This window comes from Moschus berezovskii, chromosome 19 (genome assembly GCF_049115385.1).
Source record: "Moschus berezovskii isolate FMDL1 chromosome 19, NW_MosBer_1.0, whole genome shotgun sequence".
In the NCBI taxonomy this organism is placed as follows: domain Eukaryota; kingdom Metazoa; phylum Chordata; class Mammalia; order Artiodactyla; family Moschidae; genus Moschus; species Moschus berezovskii.
In genome coordinates, this window is record NC_142478.1 from 14,861,708 (window position 1) to 14,885,445 (window position 23,738).

Below are 23,738 nucleotides of genomic sequence, written 5' to 3' on the forward strand. Positions count from 1 at the left end.
TATTTTTTTAATTCATTTTTATTTATTTTTGGCTGTGCTGGACCTTCACTGCTGCACGTGGGTTTTCTCCAGTCACAGCTGGTGGGGGCTCCTCTCTAGTTGCTGTGTGTGGCTTTCTCACTGAGGTGGCTTCTCTTGCTGTGGAGTGTGGGTTCTAGGGCCTGTGGGCTTCAGTGGTTGTGGCTCACGGGCTCTGGAACATTCGCTCAAGAGTTATGGTGCACAGGCTTAGTTGCCCCACAGCATGTGGGATCTTAGTTCCCAGACCATGGATCGAACCCATGTCCCCTACATTGGCAGGCAGGTTCTTAACCACTGGACCACCAGGAAAGTCCATGTTTATTTTTTTCTCCATAATTTTCTCCTGTGCTGCAGCTGGCCACAATGAGCAAAGCTCTACCCAAGAAGCATACTGCGACCTGATCAGTATTCTTCTCTGTAAGCAAAATATTCATGCTATTTTTTTTCATTTTTTTAACCTTAAAGCCATATCGTTCTGTTCTTGATGCTTCCTGATTTTCAGTCGTCTGAAAAATTAGATGAACACCCGTCAAAAGTAGCTATTTTACTGAAAACATTGGGGTTAACTTTGCTTTGCAATATTCTCCCATGAAATAAATACTTGGATCCTGCAATGATATTCTAGTATGATAGCTAAGTAACCGTGGTGGTGTAAGTGTAAATCCTTAGTTATTTCCATAAGATGGTAGACCTATTCTCTCTTGGAACTGCAAGTCCTAAATACTCATCCTGACTCTTCCATTGAAACATCCCCAGGCCTTAGTTTCCATAGCTCCTAGATTAGGGAATTTTACTTGCAGCTAGGATATTCTATTATGCCTTGATCACACCTGGCTTTCTGCCTGCAGTCTCCTAGGTGGCACTTATAAAAATGACCTCTTTGCTGCTTTCTTATCTCAGTGAGAAGGCACAGAGCGAGGGATGTTTGGGTCCTATTGCTTGAATGGCCTTGTTGAGCCCTATAAATTTAGTGTATCAGTTTCACAAGGTCCAAAGTATGTTTCCCTCTACTGGTGACGTGACGTCTCTGGTACAGAGGAGACGCACAGCAGTCACCCAAGCTACAGCCGATAATTATCCCAATGGGACTTCTCATCTGCATGGCAATGATAGAGCATCACAATAAGTGTGAAGAATTCATGTTTCAGAAAGCAGGGGGCAAATTTCAGGTAGGATCTATCTCTCAGAGTGATCCTTTCTCTTATTTCTCACCAAGATGAAAGACAACAGGTTAAAATGTATCTGTTTGGCATGTAGGAAATATATTTGTCCCTTCTGTGATCACTGTCAAAATATTTCTTTTCGTGATTTTACACACACACACATGTGCATACACACCCGTACACATAACGTCTCAAATAGAATACATTAAGAAAGCTCTATGAAATAACATTGTTTATTAGTATATCCAGAATTTGTATTTAAGAATAAATTATTGCAGGCCAAGTGGTACCCAGGTAACTAATGAACCAAAGATGAAAACTGGTTTTCTCTTGTCCATATGCTCGCAGTTTATTTTATTGTTCTTGCTTTCGCCCTGTCTCCATCTCTTTGAAGTACTTGCATCTACACACATGCTGAATTTGATTCATTGCTTTTATTAGTGCATTTGCCATTGACTGATTAGTTCTTCGTATTAGTACTTTTTCTATTGATTGATTGCAGATGAAGTGACTATTTGACCTTTAATTATGAGGCTTCCTATTGAAAATGACATTGAGCTATGGCTCCACATAATCCATCTGGAAAGCCTGACATGATGCCATTCCCTGGAGTTCGTTCAGGAAGAAAGAGGAGGCCTGGAGGAAGTGCAGAGCTTTCAATGTGCTTCATCTAAAACAATACTGTGGGGCTTGTTTGCTGCTCTCCTGTAGTTGCAACTCAGGGTTGCAGGTAATTAGATTTTGTCAAGACAGCGTCACTTGCTGTGGGTTGCTCCCAAAGCCATGAACTCTCCCAAATTACTTTCTAGCCTGATGGTGATATTTGTATAATAATGAGAAGGTATTTTACATAGCAGAGTTGGGGGAACAGCTCGCAGCCTAGTTACCAATGGTTCAGTGCCCAATCAGTCAATAGAGCTCATCAGTAAAGAAATTCAATTTGAGGGGTACTGTGGAATTAGTATTTTACTTTTAGTTTATTGATCTTTTTCTCTTGAGTGTTCAAATCACTTTGCTTATCTAGAGTTCTAATGCATGTAGAAAGTTCACACTGTTGCTAGAAAGACGATGTTTAAGGATGTTTGAGATCCTTAAGTATATGTTTATGCTAGTTTTTCATGTTTTCAAATAGCAAAATGAAAGCATATACTCCTAGAGTGTGTCAACTGACAAACGGCAGTCAATTGTGAGACTCCAAGTCGTTTGCTATTTCCAAAAGCTTTTCTGAATTGAAGAAATGCTGTTTAAAATTTAAATAGTGTGTCGTGATCAACGTGTATTAAAAGTCCACTGTGGGTCTTACCATTTCTAGACATTTGTGTACAAAGACCAATCAAGGCAGCTGTTCCTCATATTGAAGTTCATTATGAGTCACAGTCACACAGCTGGGCTGTGAGAAGAAACTATGATTAAAGCAGAAAGAATACCGCTTGGGGGGAGACATGGGATTCTGGAGAGAGTGGAAGGAATACAAACCTGATTCTGGTCTGGATTCCAGTTCTCTCTTCAAGTGTGAGTGAGCAAGTGAAAGCCACTCAGTCGTGTCTGACTCTTTGCGACCCCATGAACTATACAGTCCTTGGAATTCTCTAGGCTAGAATGCTGGAGTCAGCAGTCTTTCCCTTCTCCACGGGATCTTCCCAACCCAGGGATCAAACCCAGGTCTCCCGCCCTGCAGGAGGATTCTTTACCAGCTGAGCCACAAGGCTGGAACAAATCACTCAACTGCTGTCAGCCTCCATTTCCAAATCTGTAAAATGAGAAGGTGGGTAAGATGATCCTTGAGATTCCTTCTAGTTTTAAGTTCCTGTGAGTCAGGCGCTCAGTGGCTACGTGACAGATAACATCACCATTCTGTAACAGTTTCCCCGCTATATGTAAAAAGGAGAGTTTTTAAAGGAACATCTATGTAGGTAATGTTATAATATTACAAGAAAGGAAATATGGCAGTTACATCTTCCTAAAGAGGCTAAAAATGTCTTTATGCTCTCCAAAGAGTTTCACAGTGGTGCTGTGAAAGACCATTCAATCGTGTTTCCAACCCTGCACCCCACGGACTGTAGCCCTCTGCAGTCCTCGTCCATGGGATTCTACAGGCAAGAATTCTACAGCGGATAGCCATTCCCTTTTCCAGGGGATCTTCCCAACCCAGAAATTGAATCTGCATCTCTTGTATCTCCTGCGTTCGCAGTCGGATTCTTTACCACTGAGTCACTTCAGGGTTTCATAGGAGAAACAAAGTCTGAGAAGGATCCTGTTTTCAATTTTCTTTGAAAGCTTTTCAAGAGTGCTAAAGGATTACCCCACAAGTTGGGCTGAAAAGATCATTTACTAACATCTGGGTTGTTTTCTCCAGGGGAATTGGAACTGAAATCCGAAAGTTTGCATTTGTTTTTCTTTTCCCATAAAGCTTCTCTGCGATTCTATTTGGCATATAAAGACTATTATCTTGATGAAAGCTACCCTACAGTTGGGAAGCACTTTTTTAAAGCCCTCAACCGTTAAGTCATGTTACCTAAACAACCTTCAGTTCAGTTCAGTTCAGTCGCTCAGTCGTGTCCGACTCTCCGCGACCCCATGAATCACAGCACATCAGGCCTTAAGTGTTAGCAAATCAGTAATTATTATTTTTCATAAGAAGTGAAAGCATAGGAAAAAATCTAAAAATGTATCCCAGGTCATATAATTAACAGAGACTAGATTCCAGGTCTCCTAACTTCCAGAACTGCATTGGACAATAGGATATAAAAGTTTTTCAAAGACTCAAAAGTGCCAAACTGGTTCTGAGTATTGTAAGTACATGCTGTCAGTGTGAGTTTGGATCATTTAACTAATTGTTTAAAAATTACTTCTGATTACATTGCTAGTTATAAGACAGTTTAAAAATATTCAGTATATATAATTGCAGCCATATGCATATATTCCTTGTGGCCCCATCACAAACTGGCACACGGTCCTTATATTTTCTTTATTAACAAAAAGTTATATTCTGTTTCAAGTGTTTCTTGACGAGTCACCCCTTACCTTTCATGGGGTATCACTGCCCTCTGTACTTGCAAACTAAGAGCTACAGTGCTGTCTGACAATAAACTATGACAGTAGAAATCGAAGTCCAAGGTAAAGACAGAAAATAGAAGCTTGTCTTTGAGGCACAACCATAAATATATCTTTTGTCCTGTGGTTTGCAGGGAGGCCTGGCGTGCTGTGATTCATGGGGTCGCAAAGAGTCGGACACGACTGAGCGACTGAACTGAACTGAACTGAACTTGCTCTTAAAGCGGAAGTTCTGTAAGGAAAGGCAGTCTGGAGACACCTACCATCTGACAGATTATTTTTTTTTTTATGAAGTATAGTTGATTTACAATGTTGTGTTAGTTTCCAATGTACAATGAAGTAATTCAGTTATATATGTGTGTGTGTGTATCTATATATTCTTTTTCAGACTCTTTTCCATTATACATTACTACAGATGTTAAATATAATCGCTGTGCTATATAGTAGGTCCTTGTAGTTTATCTGTCTTAGGCGGGTGTGAATGTGCTAAGTTGCTACTCTTTCTCTAGTCGCTCGGCCGTGTCCGACTCTTGCGAACCCGTGGACTGCAGCCCTCCAGGCTCCTCTGCCCATGGGATTTCCCCGGCAAGAATACTGGAGTGGGTTGCCATGCCCATCTCCAGGGGATCTTCCCGACCCAGGGATCGAACCTGTGTCCTGTCTGTCTCCTGCGCTGGCAGGCAGGTGCTTTGCCACTAGCGCCGCCTGGGAAGCCTGTATAGCAGTGTTTGCCTGTGCATCCCTTTGTTGCATTCGTCACTCAGCCCCGTCAGGCTCTGTGACCCCAGGCACTGTGGCCCACCAGACTCAGTACCCATGGAATTCATACTTCTAACTGATCCCTCCCCCTCCTTCTCCTTTGGTGACCATGAGATTGTTTTCTGTCTGTCAGTCTGTTTCTGCTTTGTAAGTAAGTTCACTTGTATCATATTTTAGATTTCACATATGGTGATGTCATATGGTATTTGTCTTTATCTGACTTCTTGTCTTAGTATGGTAATCTGCAGTTCTATCCATGTTGCTGCAAATGGCATTATTTCATTCTTTTTTATGGCTGAGTAATATTCTGTTGTGCATATGTGTGTGTGTGTATATATATGTATATAGATATATATATCACATCTTCTTTATACATTCTTCTAGCATCTGCCAGATTCTTAAAGATGCCACTGAAATTAAAGGCCCAGTAGGTTTTACCACCATGCTGAAGACAATTTAGGGGGAGTATCTGTCCTTCTGCACTGTTTTCTGATCCACATAAACAAAGAGAAAAATGCAGATTCTTGAACAAAGTGATACACTTATGTTCAGAGGTTTGAAGATTACTTTAAATTTTTGATTCTGAATTTGGTGTCTGAACTTAATCACTGGTATATCCAGACTGTAATAAAAATTTAGAAAGTCCCCAGGTTCTGCATAAATATCCAATTGAAGACTTTTAAACCTCTCTGAGGTTCCCTAACCTGATCCTCAAGTACCATTCTTCTTAATGATACAGCAGGTGTTCGTCATGTTCGATGTTCGCCAGGACCAAAGCCCTGATGCCCCCACATTTCTGCTCCTTCTCCATGTTTCCTGTGCCGGGCACTGCCAGACATTTTAAACCACAACCTGCAGTTGGAAATACATTTTACAGTGTGACCCAGGAAACTTTTGCATGCATGTAAAAAGTTTTACCGAACAACATTCCATCTCACTTTCTGTGATATATTCCATACCCAGCCAAGCGCTAGATTAAAACCTGTCACATTGATTCTGTACCTCATTAACGGGTCATAATGCAAGGTCTGAAAACTACCACTTTACATCTTGCTTGGTGAAACTTTATACCCTTTTTCAAATACTTACCATGTCAGCTTTGGCTATTGCTTTGCCTTTTTCACTGAACCTTAACCCAAATTTCTGATGCCACATGGGAACCAGAGCTGAATTAAGACTTGGAGTGTTTCTTGATCTGCAGTAAGATCACCTCCATTTAGGTTTTGTTAATCCAGTTTACATAACAGAGTTTCTATGCCTTTTGTGGATATGTTTTTTAAATCGTTTCTCTACTCAACATGATTTTGATTAGTAATAATAATAACAAAGACGATTAATTGGGTATTTAATAGGCTAAATGCTTGTTACAAGAAGTAATTTACTTGAAAATATTTTATGCCAATGGTTCCTGTAGACTTCAGTGCCCAGGAGAGCCCACTGTTCTCATGGAAAATTCTCACTGGAATGTTCAGCTACCATTTTATCAGAAAGAAAGTACGCCAGGGACTTCCCTGGTGGCTCAGTGGTTAAGAATCTGACTTCCAGTGCATGGGACAGGGTTTCAGTCCCTGATTAGGGAACTAAGATCCCACACGTTGCGGGGTAACTAAGCCTGTGAGTCAACAACGAAGAGCCAGTGCAGCCAAAATTAAAAAAGAGAAAAAGAAAAGAAAAATGTATTCCAGAGGAAGCTACAGTAAATGATTTTATTATCCTGTATTTATCACAGACTTTACTAATTAGCATAATGAATTCAGAAATAGGTTTCTATTGAGGAAATTCCCACCTTTTTGCTTTGTATGGTAAGTGTAATAAATGGACCTTCACTCATATGTAGACTGTCTTAAAACTTTAGAGTTGCACACTTCCCTCTTGCTCAAAGAATCTAGGAAATCCCGTGTCCTGAATGTGAAATCCCCAGGACCGCTTTGGCGGCCTGTTCCCTACGGGGTTTTGTGTTCAGCCTCTGTCTGGAGGCCCTGAGGGCTTCCCAGGGGGCTCAGTGGTAAAGAATCTGCCATCCAGTTCAGGAGCCACAGTAGATACAGGTTTGATCCCTAGGTCAGGAAGATCCCCTGGAATAGGAAACGGCAACCCACTCCAACATTCTTGCCCGGGAAATCCCATGGACAGGGCAGTCTGGTGCGGTACAGTCCATGGGGTCACAAGAGTCAGACACGACTAAGCAACCGAGCACTCACAGAGGCCGTGTAGTCCCCTGAGGCTGACCATTGGAGTTACCGAGCCCTGCGTTGAGAGCCCTCTCATGCCAGGTGTTGGTGAGAACCCTGGAGAGGTCAGAACTGGGACTTCAGGGAACACATTTACTGCTCATATGTGCTAAGTTAAAAATGTCTGTATCTGTGGAGCTTACTTTCATTCAGAAATGCTGGCAAAACTATGGGGGTGGAGAAAATTTTCACCTCCCTTCCTAATCTCCGTAGCCACCGTCTACTACCTGCCGGAATAATCTGGAACTTACGCCTGACCAACCTGGTGCAGGATGTCCCAAAATCCCTTTCCACGCCCCAGCTCACATCACTCCCACAGTCGCCGCCACAAGGGAAGTAAGCTCCCAGGGAGACAAAAAGCTTGCACAGGTCATGTGACCCCAAGTGGCAGAGCCAGATATCAAGCCAGGTCGGACTCAGCCCCTGTGCCAAGCTGCAATGAGAGCTGCAGGAAGGTCCTGTGCTGTGAAGCTCAGCTCGAGGCTTATCCCTTGGTCACTGGTGTGAAAAGTCTAGGCTGAATGATCTCTGGGACCCTCTGGTTCTAACAGTCAGTAATTCTCTCTGATTTTGAAAGACTTAAGTGTAGCTTTAGAATCTTGAGTTATTCAGAGAAACACCATAAGATCAGCATTTCCTGAAAGGCGGCCCTTAAAAATATAACAAACTGCTCCCTTAAAAAAAAAAATGTAGATTACTGGGCCTTATTTGAGGGATTCAGAATTTTTAAGAAGACCTCGGAGCCTGATTTCTCAAACATATTCTAAAAAGTGGAGTGTTTGCACAAAAGTGTGAGAGCCACCATATCATGTACATCCATAATCACGTCCCAGCTTCTAGAGAAGCTAACTCACCCACTCATGTTCTCAGGTCTCAGGGATGGAGCAGGAACAGAGAGGTCAGCACTTACATGCAGCAGCTTCGCCGCAGCCAAGCCCGACTCACAGTTGCTACTACAGCTCAACAACAAGAGACAGAAAACCTCACATATTGTGCAGCGGCACCTCCACCTGGATACCAAATCTCTATCCCTCTGGGCCTCTTCATGCCAGTTGTTCCTGGTAGAAGCTTTTAATTCCACAGTTTCACATTTCTTTCAAAAGAAAAACCACTGAGTCATAGTTAGAAGGAGCTCTGAAGAGTTCCGTTTTACACATTAATAATCAGCTCGCATGCCTGAAGCCACTTGCACCCTGTGCTTCTGAGAGGGAACCCTCCACAAGAATTCAGGGGCCCGTCCCTTCTGAGGGGGCCTTTGCCACATCCAGGAGGACCGATCATGGTCCCCCTTCCAGGGCTCCCTGTTCATCTCTGCACCCGGCGTCAGTTGCAGAGGGGATTGTTTATTATTATTATTATTATTATTTAGAAAGGTTGCCTCTAGCGGAACTAAAATGTACATCATAGAACAACAGTTGTTTGCTGTGTTTGAAGTGCTTACACCCAGGAGAGCGCCTTCACTTGAAGTTTCTCCCCATCTCCACTTGCAAACAGAGATTGATGAATAACAATGATTGTTTCAGAATTGCCTCTCTCCCACCCCCTTAATTGAACCAGACACTATAAACCAGTTTGTGTGGATTTGATGACAGTCGGCTCCTTGCTTCTTTACCGTAAATAATAAAGGACTACAAGGCTACAGAATGAGGTGACACCCACCACCTCCCTGTCCCCATTTGCAGCCCAGGCAAAAAACGCCAGCCAGATAGTAGAGTCAGCTGCCCATTTGTAAAGCCGTGTGGGATGCTGTAGGTTTTTGACAGATTACCCTGGAGGCAGGAGGAGATGTAAAATTGTACATAAAAGATTCCTGGGCCCCAGGAAGCCAGTGCATTTGGAAAGTCACCTGTCCTGAAGCCGAGCACGTTCATGGGTTTGGAGCAGTGACGTCTCCCAGGTTTGATCTCCGTGCTAGTATTACTGTACTTAGTGTACTGCTAGAACAAGCTTTCTCAATAATAATAAAAGCCAGCTCCTCTGCAGCTGATGGCAAGTGCAGGGATGTGCACGAATAAATAATGCCAGTGAAAAGATGCTTTTAAAATATCATTTGCTCAATGCATGCATTCATTCAACAAGTGTTTATTTCATGCCTAGTTTGCACCAGGCACCATTCTGGGCCCTATTCTGTCCACAGCAGTGGACAAAATACGAAAACGTACTCCCCCGTATCCATCTTCCTTTCTAGCGGAGCTGAGCAAGTGAACACTTAGACGTATGGGGCATCACATGATGGGAAATGTGTGGAGAAAACCAGAAAGGAGAATAAGAGGGCGAGATGGAGGCAGGGACATGTTAGGCCTAAAGGGGGCTTTGGGTCAAAGACCTTTAGGAAAATGGGAGCGAGCCACAAGACGTGTAGGGGAAGGAGGCTCCAACCAGGGGGCACGGTGAGGGCAAGGACCTGAAGCCACATGCGGCTCAGCAAGTGGGAGGCAGAGGGCGAAGAGGCCGGAGTTCGGGGAGTGGAAAGCATGAGGAGGAAGGGGAGGATGCTGGAAGGTCACACGGGAAGATGGGTGATGTGTGTGACACCTCATTGACCTGTCGTGAAAACTGCCTTCTACACAGAAGGCAAAGGGGATCCTTGAGAGGTGTGAGTGACATGATGCAGCTCCCACTTTGGCTGCTACGTTAAATAAGGACTGGGCTTGGCCGGGGGGCAGGGTGCACCAGGGAGAAACAGGAAAGCCAGTTAAGAGCCTTTAATCCAGATGAAGGCTCAGGGTGGCGTGATTCAAGGTGGAGGAGTGGTGGGAAGCGTCTGGTGGTATTTTGAATGCCAAACCACTGGGATTTGCTGACGAATTGGCTGTGTATGTAAGAGAAGGGAATTAAAGATGACTCCGAGGGATTTGGCCTCAAGGGGACTAGAAGGGTGGAATTGCCATTTACTCGACTGGATGAGATACAGATTTTACCCATGCAAGAGGGATGTGGGGCAGATCGAGAGTTCCATCTTGAACGTGCTAAGTTTGAGATGTCTTTTCAACATCCAAAGGAGAGCCGGCTTTGTGAGCCTAGAATTCTGGTCCAGGCTGGAGTGTTCAGCTTAAACTAAGCCATCAGGCTGAATGAGATCACTACAGAAAGAGTAGACAGAGCAGAAAAGGGCTCTGAGCACTGGCCCCTGAGGCACTCCAGAGGTTAGGGAGGCTATGAAATTACTTGGAGAGTAAAATGATGTGTAATTCAAAATCAGCCAGACACACAGACGTCCACACCGGCCAGCCTCTATCTTCCTCGCATTTCGTAAGGTTGACGTGACCATTAAATCAGAAAGTAGACATGAAGTCATATGACATCCCCTGCATTCCAGGTACTGTGTCAGGCACATGGATTGCCTTATTATCTCATTGGATCTTCACAAAAGCCATGCACAGTAGTTATTATTGATTCCATTGCCCAAGGTAGAAAGCCAAGCCTCAGAGAGGTCAAGCAACTCAGTTCAGTTTACACAGTGAAGAAAAGGGCAAAGCCAGCACATAGCAACCATCAGTCTATCTCCAGAAACCCCTAGAATCCTCTTGCTCTCCCTTACTACCAGACCTGGCTTCTCAGCCTGACTTACATTAGAATCACCTGTTGGTTGCTCAAGTCGTGTCCAATTCTTTGCAACTCGATGGACTGTAGCCCGCTAGGCTACTCTGTGGGATTCTCCAGGCAAGAACACTGGAGTGGGTTACCAATCCCTTCTCCATGAGATCTTCCTGACCTACGGATCAAACCTGGGTCTCCTACTTTGTAGGCAGATTCTTAACCATCTGAGCCACCAGGGAATCACCTGGGATCATTGCAAAACTGCCCAGGCCCTCCCCAGACCTATTTCCTCTGAATCTCTCAGGATAAACCCAGGTATCCCAGGTGATCCTAACGAGCAGCTGGCACTGAAAACCACTGCCTTTAACCACTTTCTCTATTTGTGCATATGTATGCGCCGCTGTGTTCCAGAAAGGATCACACGTGTTCATCTGTTCATAAAACCGACCATTTGTTTATGCTGATCTGTGAAAACCACAATTCTTTGTGCTGTGATTAGATATCTAAGTTAAGCATTCAGAGTTTAAAGAAAACTGAGGGGATTAAAAAAACATTTCCAGAAATGGTTTCCAGGGTTTTCTTCCTCTGCCTAAAAGTCTTGTGAATGAGGTCTTGGCTCCCTAGTCATTGAAATAGGTGAAGGGCAGAAGTAGGTTTAGGTTAATGAAAAATTTTCTCGCCAAGTTGAACTACAGAAATGTGAGTCAGCAAGTAAATAACTCTGATTTCTCATCCCAGTCAGACCTGCCTTGATCTTTTGTGTCAGAAGACGTCGCTTCTGAGGCTTACGTTTGTCATAAACACGGTGCCGTCAAAAAGGAAATTACCACCAGAGGGTGATTAATAGCCATGTTGACAAAACAAAAAGTGTGGGTGCATTTTGGTCACTGTTTGCTCACATTTACCACTTAACTACGATTTGGATGCCTTCTGGAAGTTCCTCTGTCCATTGAAAAGATTATCAATGTGAGATCTTAGGGAAAACTAAATTTAGGGTGTTGGAAGCTGTGGTAGAATGTGAAAGTGCCTGTCATATGCATCAACCTCTCATTGACTCACACTTAAAACGTTCCAAGTGTTTGTCTTCATTTGTATAAAAACATATCCTTAAAAAAATCTGTAAAACTAGGCAAAGCTTCCCAGAGCCAATCAGATGGGGCCAGTTCTGTGTTGGTGGCCACGTTGCATCTCTTCCGATGACCTTGTGTTATTTCTGTCATGTGAAATTCTCGTTCTCTTTCTGAGGCTTCATATCCTGTGATTGTGAACGTTAGGCACATTTTTCTCTTTGGAAGACAAATGGCTCTTCCTTCACAGCCCAGAAAGGGAAAAAAGTAAGCTCCCACTACTTCCTTCCCACCTGTCTCCATGAATATGGTGACCCCTTCCAGAAGCCATCGCCGGCATCTGAATGAAGCCTCCACGGTTTCAGCTCTTTAATACATTCTTGAATTCCCTGTCTGCTAATTACTCCTACAGTGCTGTCAGACAGGTGAGGGTGTACCTAATCTTCCGAGGCTGAAACCTTCTATTGGTAGAGTTAAATGTTTCATTGTCAGCATCTGGTGAGCCGGCTCAGGCCATTCATTAAACATCTTTTCCAATCAGAACATACCTGTTTCAAAAACAGAAATAACACCAGCTGCTCATTTGGGTCTTTTCTTGCATCTTTATTTACATAAAACTTTCAGCAAAGGGGTAGGATTACAGCCCAGGTGATTGAAGGGTAAAATACAGTCTTTCATTTTCCGATCGGGCTGGAAAATGGTCAGAAAATGGTCATCGACCAACTTTTATTCAAAGTGAGTAAAGGCTGGTTCTCTCAGCTCCTCTGTCAGAAGGAATCTCTCTCTTCTTTGCAGACCTTTCTTGTGTAAATATTCTTTTCCTTGGGTTTTTCACCCTCCATTATTCTGTGTTAATACCATCAAGCATCTCTTTCTCTCCAGTTCCTGGGTGCTCTTACAGATCACCATTTCAGGCATGCAGGGTGGTGGAGGACACAGAATTTGGGACCAGTCTGCCTGTATTCACATCCCAGCTATACCCCGTCGTTCGCTGTGCAGAGCCTTGGGAAGATTTTTATTCATCCGAGGCCTCCGTTTTCTCATCTGAAAAGTGCAGATAATAACAGCAGCCTTACTCACATTATAGACATGAGGAGTGAATGGGGTGATGTTGGCACACGCAGAATAGCGTCTGCCTGACCCAGAATACGCCCTGTAATAGCCGTTTGCGTTTCCCCTACAGTGTAACGGCAAATCTGAACAAAGTTTCTTGGCCAACCCAAGAATGATTTTTCTGCAGTCTGTATTCCACCTGCCGACATACAAATGAAGGCCCAAACGTCCGTGAACTCCAGATACAGCTTCTGAAGTCCTCCCAGAGAAGGGATGACTAAAATTACTGGAAAGATTGCTCCTCTCTTAGTAATGGCCTCGGACTTTGTTTGTACCCTTGTATTTGTTCATTTTCTTGCCTTTCTAGGCCTAACTCTCCCTTTTGGATAAAGGGAGGTATATTTTTATATATTATTATAGCATATATTTTATAGGGCTTCCCTGGTGGCTCAGATAGTAAAGAATCCACCTTCAGTGCAGGAGATCGGGTTCAACCGCTGGGTCAGGAAGATCCCCTGGGGAGGGGAATGGCAACCCACACAGTATTCTTGCCTGGAGAATTCCATGGACAGAGGAGCCTAGTGGGCTACAGTCCATTGGGTCACAAAAAGTCAGACACCACTGAGCAACTAAGGCTTACAGAGTATATGTTTTATAATATATAAAATGTTATATGTTTGAATTCTGGTTTTGAAATGTGAAGGATAGATCTCTTGAAGTTCAAAAGACACAAAGGACATTTTTCAATATATTTCCTCTCCTACTCCACAACTCAATACTCATTTCAAAGTTTGGGTTCCATGGTTAGTCCAGTTTCTCTCCTTCCTACCATATCAAATATATATTTCTCCTATGAAATACAACCTTCACCTGGAGGAATGTGTAAATGATTCTCTTCATAGTTCAGTAAAGCAACGAGGAAAGTTTAACAAAAACATTGACTTACACTTCAGTTCAGTTCAGTCGCTTAGTCGTGTCTGACTCTTTTGCAGACCCAAGGACTGCAACACGCCAGGCCTCCCTGTCCATCACCAACTCCCGGAGTTTAGTCAAACTCATGTCCATTGAGTCGGTGATGCCATCCAGCCATCTCATCCTCTGTCATCCCCTTCTCCTCCTGCCTTCAACCTTTCCCAGCATCAGGGTCTTTTCAAATGAGTCACTTCTTCCCATCAGGTGGCCAAAGTATTGGCGTTTCAGCTTCAACATCAGTCCTTCCGATGAACCTATCAAATATATATTTCTCTTATGAAATACAACCTTCTCCTGGAGGAATGTATAAATGATTCTCTTTATAGTTCAGTAAGGCACCTAGGAAAGTTTAACAAAAACATCGACTTACACTTAGCATAGCTAAATAGCAGCTGACTACACTGAAAAGAAACGGAACTGTGAGTCTTCCTAACTGTCAAGGGGAGGGTGGTAGGAAAGCCCTGTAAAGACTGCAGACAGGATGTTTGGGTCCAACTGGTTGAAGCACGTGGCCAACCCCCCACCGTGTGGATTTCCACATGTCCCTTTCCATCTTGTATGCCATCTACAGAGATAACCATAGGATGCTTTTCAGGCCTCAGAGGTTGGAAATTAAAATTCCACTTGTACTTACCTGTGAAACTGGTATAAGATTGTCCTGTTTTTCTGTCAAAGGTCTAGCCAAGGGGGTTGTTATCCATCCCCTAGCTGCTGCTGCTGATGTTGCATTTGTGTTCAGTGATTTGGAAATGCCCTCATCTATGTGGATTCCCTGAACCCATCTCTGGGACGCTGAGAAAACTAGAGAGCTCTTATTTGCATATATTATTTAGTTGTACGTCATTTCAGATGTCTCCTTCAACATGAAGGACAAAAATCTTTTCTTCTATGGTTCAGAAAGCAACAACAGAAGTCCTGATGGTGATGGGACTTCCCTGGTGATCCAGTGATTAAGACTTCACCTTCCAATGCAGGGGACGTGGGTTCCATCTCTGACCAGGGAGTTAAGATCCCACGTGCCTCAGAGCCAAAACACCATGACATAAACAATATAAGCAACATTGTAACAAATTCAATAAAGACTTTAGCTATGGTCCACATTAAAAAAAAAAAGTCTTAATGCAGTCCTGATGGTGAAGTCACACCAAAGTTAAAATGGCAGTTTTCAGTTACAAATGGAATGACAGGAAAACAGGGAAACATATAAAATGTAAATCAGCAAGGGAAGGGCAGCCCAGTGTTGAAATACCTTAAAGGGATTTGCCTGGTGGTCCAGTGGCTAAGATTCCATGCTCCTAATGCAGGGAGCCCGAGTTTGATCCCTGGTCAGGAACTAGATCCCACATGTCACAACTAAAGATCCTGCAGGCTGCAACGAAGATTGAAGATCCCAAGGGCCACAACTAAAACCCAGTGTAGCCGAATAAATAAAAATGAATAAATACGAAAATAAAATACTTTGGAGAATTTGAGCTAAAGACCAGTCATTTAGATGGGCGTGAATGAGAGCAAGTCACATAATCCATGACATCCTGTCTGCCGTCCTAAGGGAATCTGCAGGAGGTGGACTTGTTAGCCTTTAGAATGTTCCAGAATGGGTTTCAGGGGACATCCTAGGAAAGCCAGAAGTAGGAGCATAATGTAATGCTGAGGGCTGTGCAGACTAAACCCCACCCGCTCCTACAGGCCACACCTCAGGACGACTCTTGACTAATCTGGTGAGCCTCTCTCTGATGGACGGCAGGCCAGGCCATACCCACCAACCTGAAAGAGGGTTGCCGTTCTTTTTACTCACTCTAAAAGAGACACAAAAATTAGAATAACTCAGATGCTTCCTGCATCCACTTTGCCCATCAGCTTTTTCCTAGATGGCAGTGCTGTGCTCCCTCACCGCCCTGTGCCATGACTCTGTGGTGGGATGGTGTTTGCTCTGGCCCAGCGCTCTCTGTCGTCTCTCCTGGGTCAGTGAGTAAGAACATGAGCTCCATGAAGGCAGGGGCTCCAGGTGGGGCTGGCTCAAGGCTTCTCTGTCCATGGGATTTTCTAGGCAAGAATTATTTACTGCACCTGGAATAGTGTCTGAAGACTTACTACTTACCAGACATTGTGTACTGTTTCATTTCTGTTAAGGGGAAAAAAAAATGATAAAGTAGGTACATTTTAAAGATGTGAAAACTGAGGTTCAGTCACTTGCCTGATGAGAGTAACAAGGTGATGAGTGGTAGGTGTGGGATTCCACCCAGGGCTCTCTTGTGTCTTGTATCAGCCTTCCTAACAGCTGCACTGTACTGCCTCCTGTAGGCTACTGGACTTAATAAAGTATAAACTTCTATATGAAGCAACAGCTATGTTAACTGAAAATTAGTTTGCTTTAGGATAATCCTGAAAGTCTTTTCTAATCAAATTCTAAAACTATTGTGTTTTGGAATCATTTCATGTTCTATGCTAAGTCACTTCAGTCGTGTCCAACTCTGTGTGACCCCATAGATGGAAGCCCACCAGGCTCCCCCGTCCCTGGGATTCTCCAGGCAAGAACACTGGAGTGGGTTGCCATTTCCTTCTCCAATGTGTGAAAGTGAAAACTAAAAGTGAAGTCGCTCAGTCATGTCTGACTCGTAGCGACCCCATGGACTGCAGCCTATCAGGCTCCTCCGTCCATGGGATTTTCCAGGCAAGAGTACTAGAGTGGCTTGCCATGTTCTATAAATGGCACATAATTGCTCCTCTGTTGGTGGCTCAGATGGTAAACCATCTGGCTGCAATGCGGGAGACCCAGATTCGATCCCTGGGTCGGGAAGATCCCCTGGAGCAGGAAATGGCACCCCACTCCAGTACTTTTGCCTGGAAAATTCCATGGACGGAGGAGCCTGGTAGGCTACAGTCCATGGGGTTGCAAAGAGTCAGACACGATCAAGTGACTTCACTTTCACTTTCACTTTCACTTTAGTGGTGGAATAAATCAGCATCAACAAGTTTGACTTTCTGTGAGCATTTGTCTCTGAAGAGAAAATGTGTGTGTGTGTGTTGGAGAGAGGGACCCAGACTGGCATTTAGTGATGCTGGAAAAAGAGTGGCCTTCTTGGATTACATTATGATGGGGAGACCATGTATCTTAAAGGCAAACATGGGCTTTTAAGTGGAGAGATTCACAAAGAATGAAGAGATAGAATTCAAATAACAATGTGTAGGACATTTGAAGAGTAAAATTATGGATGTTTCTAACTAAGAACAAAGTGAACAAAAGTGGGAAGTCTCCATGAGAACTAGAGAGGGGAGCAACTGGATTCCAGATTCACCTGCAGCTCTCTTCAAAACTCCTTGGAAAGTCTGAGAAAGCATTTAAATGGAAAACAAGTCAAGTGAATTCAGGGAATGAATCTCTGAAAGACAGGAAATGATCCAGGTGATTGGAGTATACTCTCTCTTAGGGAAGTTCAGTTCAGTTCAGTTCAGTCGCTCAGTCGTGTCCAACTCTCCGCGACCCCATGAATCACAGCACGCCAGGCCTCCCTGTCCATCACCAACTCCCGGAGTTCACTCAAACTCATGTCCACAGAGTCGGTGATGCCATCCAGCCATCTCATTATCCTTCGTCCCCTTCTCCTCCCGCGCCCAACCTTTCCCAGCATGAGAGTCTTTTCCAGTGAGTCAACTCGCCGCATGAGGTGGCCAAAGTATTGCAGTTTCAGCTTTAGCATCAGTCCCTCCAATGAACATCCAGGATTGATCTCCTCTAGAATGGACTGGTTGGATCTCCTTGCAGTATAAGGGACTCTCAAGAGTCTTCTCCAACACCACAGTTCAAAAGCATCGATTCTTCGGCGATCAGCTTTCTTCGGGAAAGTGAAATAAGTTCAAAAGACACAAAGGACATTTTTCAATATATTTCCTCTCCTACTCCATAACTCAATGCTCATTTCAAAGTTTGGGTTCTGTGGTCAGTTCGGTTTCTCTCCTTCCTACCATATCAAATATATATTTCTCCTGTGAAATACAACCTCCTCCTGGAGGAATGTGTAAATGATTCTCTTTATAGTTCAGTAAAGCAACTAGTATTTGTTCTTGTTCAGGCTTTTTCGATGGGAAACATTGTTTCATCCTCTGTTCTTAAATAATCAATCATTCATGTATTGAGTACCAATTAGGGCTTCCCTGGGGGCTCAGCAGTAAAGAATCTGCCTGTAATACAGGAGAGGCAGGAGATGCTGGTTCAATCCCTGGGTCGGGAAAATCCCCTGAAGAAGGAAATGGTACCACACTCCAGTACTCTTGCTGAGAAAATCCCATGGACAGAGGAGCCTTGCGGTATACTGTCCATAGGGTTGCAAAGAGTTGGACACGACTGAGCACACACGCACGCACCTGTGCTTAAACACTGGAGGAGATTAAAGGACTTTGCCGATGTTCAGAGGGAAACAAAACTTGTACAAAAGAAAATCATGGCATCATAAGCAAATGCTAGGCAGAATTTTCTGGCTCTGGAGATACTGCTAGGTTTTCACAGGTCTGAGGTCTGAGCAGCCCACCAGCCACATCAGAGCAGTAAGTTTCCAACCTCATATAAGGACACCCCCCCTTTTTTTTAAAAACCATGGTTAGCTAATTTTGAAGAGTGGCATGTATCTCTGGATGGCAGGGAGAGGTTTTTAAAAATTACTTCTTTCAGATGACCACGTTTCAGGTATTGTTTTGTTTCTCAGTGTAGTTTTGCCTGAATCCCAAACATTTTAATCTGTACTTTGCCTGATATCACTTTTAAATGTCCTAACTAGATATTTTAAATGAAAGCCATCTGTTTGTATTTTATTTATTAAAATTTAAAATGATTCTTGTACATAAATATAATTCAGGTTAGGTGCATATCCTTCATTTTTTATCAATAACTTTAATGGCGGTAACTGAAGATAGAGACTGTGTTGAACCACATGACCCTCCTCTTCCCATAGATTTAGGGCTCTAAGTCATGGAGCCCTATAAAAATGTTTTGTTTTTTTAAACAATAAAAATAAATACAAATAAAATAAATTTTAAAAAAATAAGCAAATGCTAAATTTATGGGATGCAATTATTGCAAGAAAGGGGACCCCTTCCAGGGCCCAAGAGTGGGCTCTTGTCTAACACTCAGAAATGAGTTGTCCAGTGAGACACACATGCTGACAAAGCAAAGACTTTATTGGGTAGGGGCGCCCAAGCAGAGAGCATGAGGATAAGGGAACCCAGGGCGAGTGCTCTGCCACATGACTCAGAGTCTCGGGTTTTGTGGTGATGGGGTTAGTTTCTGGGTTGTCTGTAGCCAATCATTCTGACTCAGGGACCTTCCTGGTGGTACACATATTGCTTAGCCAAGACGGATTGCAGTGAGGAGGATTCTGGAAGATTGTTAGAACATATGGACTAGAGTCTCCTCTCTCCTTTTGACCTTTCCTGAATTCTTCTGGTAGGTGGTAGCTTGTTAGTTCCAAGTTCCTTACCAGGAACTCCTGCTGTAAAATAACTCATATAAGTGGTTACTATGTTGCCTGGCCAGGACGGGTAGTGTCAGTCAGTGGGTCTCCTAACACAACTAGGAAGAGAGGCTTCACTCTTCAAAAGAAGAAGAAATCAGTAGGAAGCCCACCTTCACAGTGGAGGAAAATGTAAAGATGAGCCTGCAAGAACCCATAGAATTTAGTCACCCAGAAAGAAAGGGCAGGATCTAGGCAGGGCCTCAGCTGGGCCTGAGCCAGTGACAGCAATTAGCAACTGGGAGTTAATGTAGAGAACAAAGATGCGGACACAGCAGGGAAGGAGGCTGAGACAAAATAGAGAGTAGCGTTGACGTAAATGCACGACCATGTGTAAAACAGGTAGCTAGTGAGAAGCTGCTGCACAGCACAGGGAGCTCAGCTCGGTGCCCAGTGATGACCGCGAGGGGTGGGATGAGGAGGCAGGAGAGAGGTCCAAGAGGGAGGGGAGATACGTGTGCGTAGAGCTGATTCACTCTGCTGTACAGCAGAAACCAACACAACATTGTAAAGCAATCATACTCCAATAAAAAAATAAGGTTACAAATAAAAAGTACACCGTTGTCTAATTCTGCCTCTACCACCTAGCCAGTGTATGACGTCAGGCAGATCATTCTAACCCTCGGTTGCCTTGTGTCTCATCAGGGAAATCGCCACTTGCTTCTTAGGGCTGTTGTAAGGATTAAATGAGATAATGCAAGCAAAGCCCTTACAAAATGGCAGTGGTCCTAATCCTTCTCTACTGACGTTGAAGGGATAGAGGATTTGATGAATGGGCACTGGAAAGTCATTGTAATTCTTGAGCAGGGTCTTGGCTTTAATTAATGTGGGTCTTAGGAAGATTAATCTGGCTGTGCTTTGTAGGATTGATGAAGGGAAGAGTCTGAAGACAGGGGGTTATGTCAGGAGGCCGAGAGTCATTTGGCTTGGTTTTATAAGGAACTGAATTAGGAAGGTGGCCGTGAAAACTGAAGGAGAAGGACAGCACTAGATGGAGAAAAGACAGTCCAGAACTGGGTGACTTGATCTACAAGTCAAAAAACGGATGGAGTTAGTCAGAGATAAGCCCCAAACTCTGAGCTGTAGAAACCAGGTAAGCATGTGCCAGCCCTGCACTCAGAAGGGAAGCCAAGGTGATCGGGGCAAAAGCTACAGAAAGCAGGTCCCAAGAAGGCAGGGATCTGGTCTGTGTTATTTCTCCTTATGTCCCCAGCACTAGAAATAGTAACTCACATATAGCAGAAGCCCAGAAAGTACTTTTTGAATGAATGATGGATGGATGGAATGAAAGAATGAGTAGGTGGTGACAGCGTCATGCATCTACAAGTAAATTCTGAGCAATCACATCAAGTAGATGGTTTTTATTTTTCACTTATTTGGCCATGCCGGTTTTCAGTTGTGGCATGCTAACTATTAGTTGCAGCATATGGAATCTAGCTCCCCCACCAGGGATAGAACCCAGGTCCCCTGCAGTGGACTGAGGGATCTTAGCCACTGGGCCACCAGGGAAGTCCCAGTAAATGGTTTTATATTTTGAATAATAGAGCAGCCTTCTATATAAAGGTCCATATTTAATCTAGGGGGAAAAACGTATTTCTCAGAAAAAATTTAAAAACTATCCATCCAATAGAAAGAGGTAACTGCTAAAACTTAGAACACTGATACAAAGGGAATTTTCTAATTCAGAGAACATAAAATAAACATGTTCAAAATAGGGGGAAGAAAACCCCTCTTGTTCTGGTCTGTATTGTTTTATACTTCCCATCCTGGGTAAAGGATAAAAGAAACCCTTACTTGCTTGTTAGAAGAAGAAAGCTCGCACTTGAAGTTCTTACTTGGCAGATGTCAGTTGAAAGCTCTGCTTGTGGAATATGCCGCAGTGTCAAAGTCTGTTGGATAATTTTAGACGAACGTGTCATGTGTGACATGGAAATATGGCATGCTGTACATTAGTGATTTCCCAAGTGTTTGGGGCAGGTAGTAATGTGCTGAGAAAGTGCTCTTCGTCTCTCCACACAGGGTACTTGTAGAGCAGCGGGGAAATGCTTTTGGTGGAAATTACTTTAGTCAGAAAAAGAATCCATTTACAATATGCGCCTTCTAACATCTTTCAGACAATGCATTGTATTAAAGAGGCATTTTTTGATTAATGTTTTATAAACATTTTTCAGCATGACAGCTTAAAGTCCCTGTAAAATTGTAAATGCGCGCGTGGTGTTCACTTCCATAAAGTCAAACGCCATCTCATATAGTCTAGTCGGATCCTGTCAACCACAGTGACACAGAATCAGTACCTGGGAGCATTAAAATTAATTTGCTTCATTTATATTACTGCCGTGATCGCAAGATGAAAAGAGGCCTATATTTAAATTTTACTTGAAAAAGAAAACTCTTTCGAGTAAGTTTGTTTGGTTTTTTTGAAATTAGTGCCCCTTTTTTTCTCCCGAGTTAATGAATGGAGTGAAAATGGAGTGATAGTCTACATAGTAACTTTATGATAGGGTCTGGATTAGCACAATTCCAATCCTTCATCACTCTTTCTGAGCACTAAGATGCTCAGAGATAAAGGCAAAACAGTCGCTGACCCTAAGAAGCTCACAGCTTAGTAAGGGATACACACACACACCAAGCGCACACACACACACACACACACACACACCCCAAGCAGTAATAAATACAGCAGATGCTAGGCTGGAATGTGCCTCAGTTGGGTAAGCCTAGAGCAGAAAGGAGACTTGAGACAATAAAGATGACTTCCCAGAGGAGGCAAGTTTGGGAACTGAGGGCTTAAAGATTGGGCAGGTCAAGAAGGGGTGACAGGAATTCTGGGCAAAACACAAGCTCACTGGTAAAGATCAAGAGGCGAGGCCTCTCGAGCCGAGAGCGGGGCTGAGCTGGAAGGAGAGGGTACTGCGCCCTCACCCTCGGTGGCTGGAGCACAGTGGGAGTCGCGGGGAGGGGTGGTGAGCCATCGAGGGATTTGTGCTCAGTCTGGCTCCTGACTAGAAAATACCCTGCTCAAGACAAGCTGAAGGCAGAGAGCCCAGTTTGGGGAGAGCGTGGGGGGCACAGGTGAGGCCCACCGTGCCCTGAAGGAAGGTAACGGGGAGGAGGTATGAGTGGGCACCCAGGGGCTGCTGAGCCTCCTTAGTGAGGCTTTGTCACATGCTGTAGTTAATCTGTTCAGCGAGTGCTCGTTGAATGAGTGAACGGGTGATGGGGTGAATTATTAAAAGGGTGGGCGAAGAGGATGAACGGGCTTCTGGGAAACGAGATCTAGCCAGTGTTCTCTGATTTGACTGGAAGGTCAAGTTTTGCCAAATTCATGGCCAGGTGACAGAAATCGCAGGGTGGGAAGTGCAGTGGCAGGGTCTGGGAACCTCTCTAATGCATTTCCAGTGTTCATCCTGACAGTGCTGGAAACCCAGCCAGGAGCCCCTAGAACAGAGATCATAAACTTACTGCTTCCAAGCGATCGTGGCCACTGCCTGGACCACTCGGGCGTGGAGAAGTTAATGCTCCTCCCCTCACTCACTTCTCCCAGCTTCTCTTTCTACTCTGACTCTTGGGAAAATGAAAAGGCACTGAGCAGAAGCTACTGATTTGGGGCCAGAAGGGCAGACAGGGAGAAACTGAAGGGAGCATGGGAAAGAAAGACTGAGAACAGAGGCTCAAAGACACTAATAATCGAAGAGGAAAGTCAATCATTGGGTGACTGAGAAGTAAGGGAGCATTTCCGACCGAGCGGACAGAAAGCTTCCCGAAACAAAGCGCTTGACTCTGCAGGCTCGGTCCCCTCATGCAGGGACGAGCCTGTCGTGAATCCACCCCGAGAGGGTGACAGGACACAGCAGAGGGACCTGACCCTCATCTCCAGAAGCCAAGTTTTCCTCTCTGATTTTATTTTCAATCATATTTTTCACAGTCACCAGGAAGAGTGGCGATAGGAAATCCGATTAACAATTGACAAGAATGAGAGACTTCACTGGTGGCCCAGTGGCTAAGAAGACTCCAGGCTTCCAATGTAGGGGGCCTAAGTTTGATCCCTGGTTAGGGAACTAGATCTCACGTGCCTCATCTAAAGATCCTGCAAGCTGCAATGAGGATTGTAGATCCCATGTGTCGCAAGTGAGACCTGGCACAGCCAAATAAACAAACAGTTAACCAGAAGGTATTGCAGGCTCACAACGTGGTGAAGGGAAATCCCTGCTTCGTTTGACAAATGGCTGCAGCAGCTGCCAGTCATGGTAGAACCCTCTCTTGAGGCGGATGGCTGGGGTGCCAGGCTGAGTGAGAGAGGGTCTGTGTCTCCAGGGTGACTCGGGCAAACGCGCCAGCCCATCAACCCAGGGACGGTTAAACAGCTGGACAACT

At 44.1% G+C, this 23,738-nt stretch overlaps 1 protein-coding gene and 1 long non-coding RNA gene across 5 annotated transcripts in view; one reads left to right on the plus strand and one right to left on the minus strand.

The window, feature by feature from the left end:
* The window catches only part of SLC10A7 (solute carrier family 10 member 7), a 311,758-nt gene that overhangs the window by 279,408 nt on the left and 8,612 nt on the right, over nt 1-23,738 (plus strand). The window contains exon 10 of one of the 4 annotated variants that reach the window (XM_088827985.1): nt 8,099-8,911. The exons of 2 other annotated variants lie outside the window; for them this stretch is intronic. In XM_088827985.1, the coding sequence (XP_088684111.1) occupies nt 8,099-8,343 (245 nt within the window). In that variant the 3' untranslated portion in view covers nt 8,344-8,911. Of the gene's footprint in view, nt 1-8,098; nt 8,912-23,738 lie in introns of those variants that run through there. One more of the 4 variants, XM_088827984.1, reaches the window with a different exon arrangement.
* Nucleotides 12,610-23,738, minus strand: part of LOC129542625 (uncharacterized) — a 35,795-nt gene continuing 24,666 nt past the window's right edge. Inside the window, exons 2-3 of the long non-coding RNA XR_008683101.2 lie at nt 13,835-14,114; nt 12,610-12,879 (exon numbers count right to left, since the gene is read on the minus strand). This is a non-coding gene — a long non-coding RNA (uncharacterized LOC129542625). The remainder of the gene's footprint in view (nt 12,880-13,834; nt 14,115-23,738) is intronic.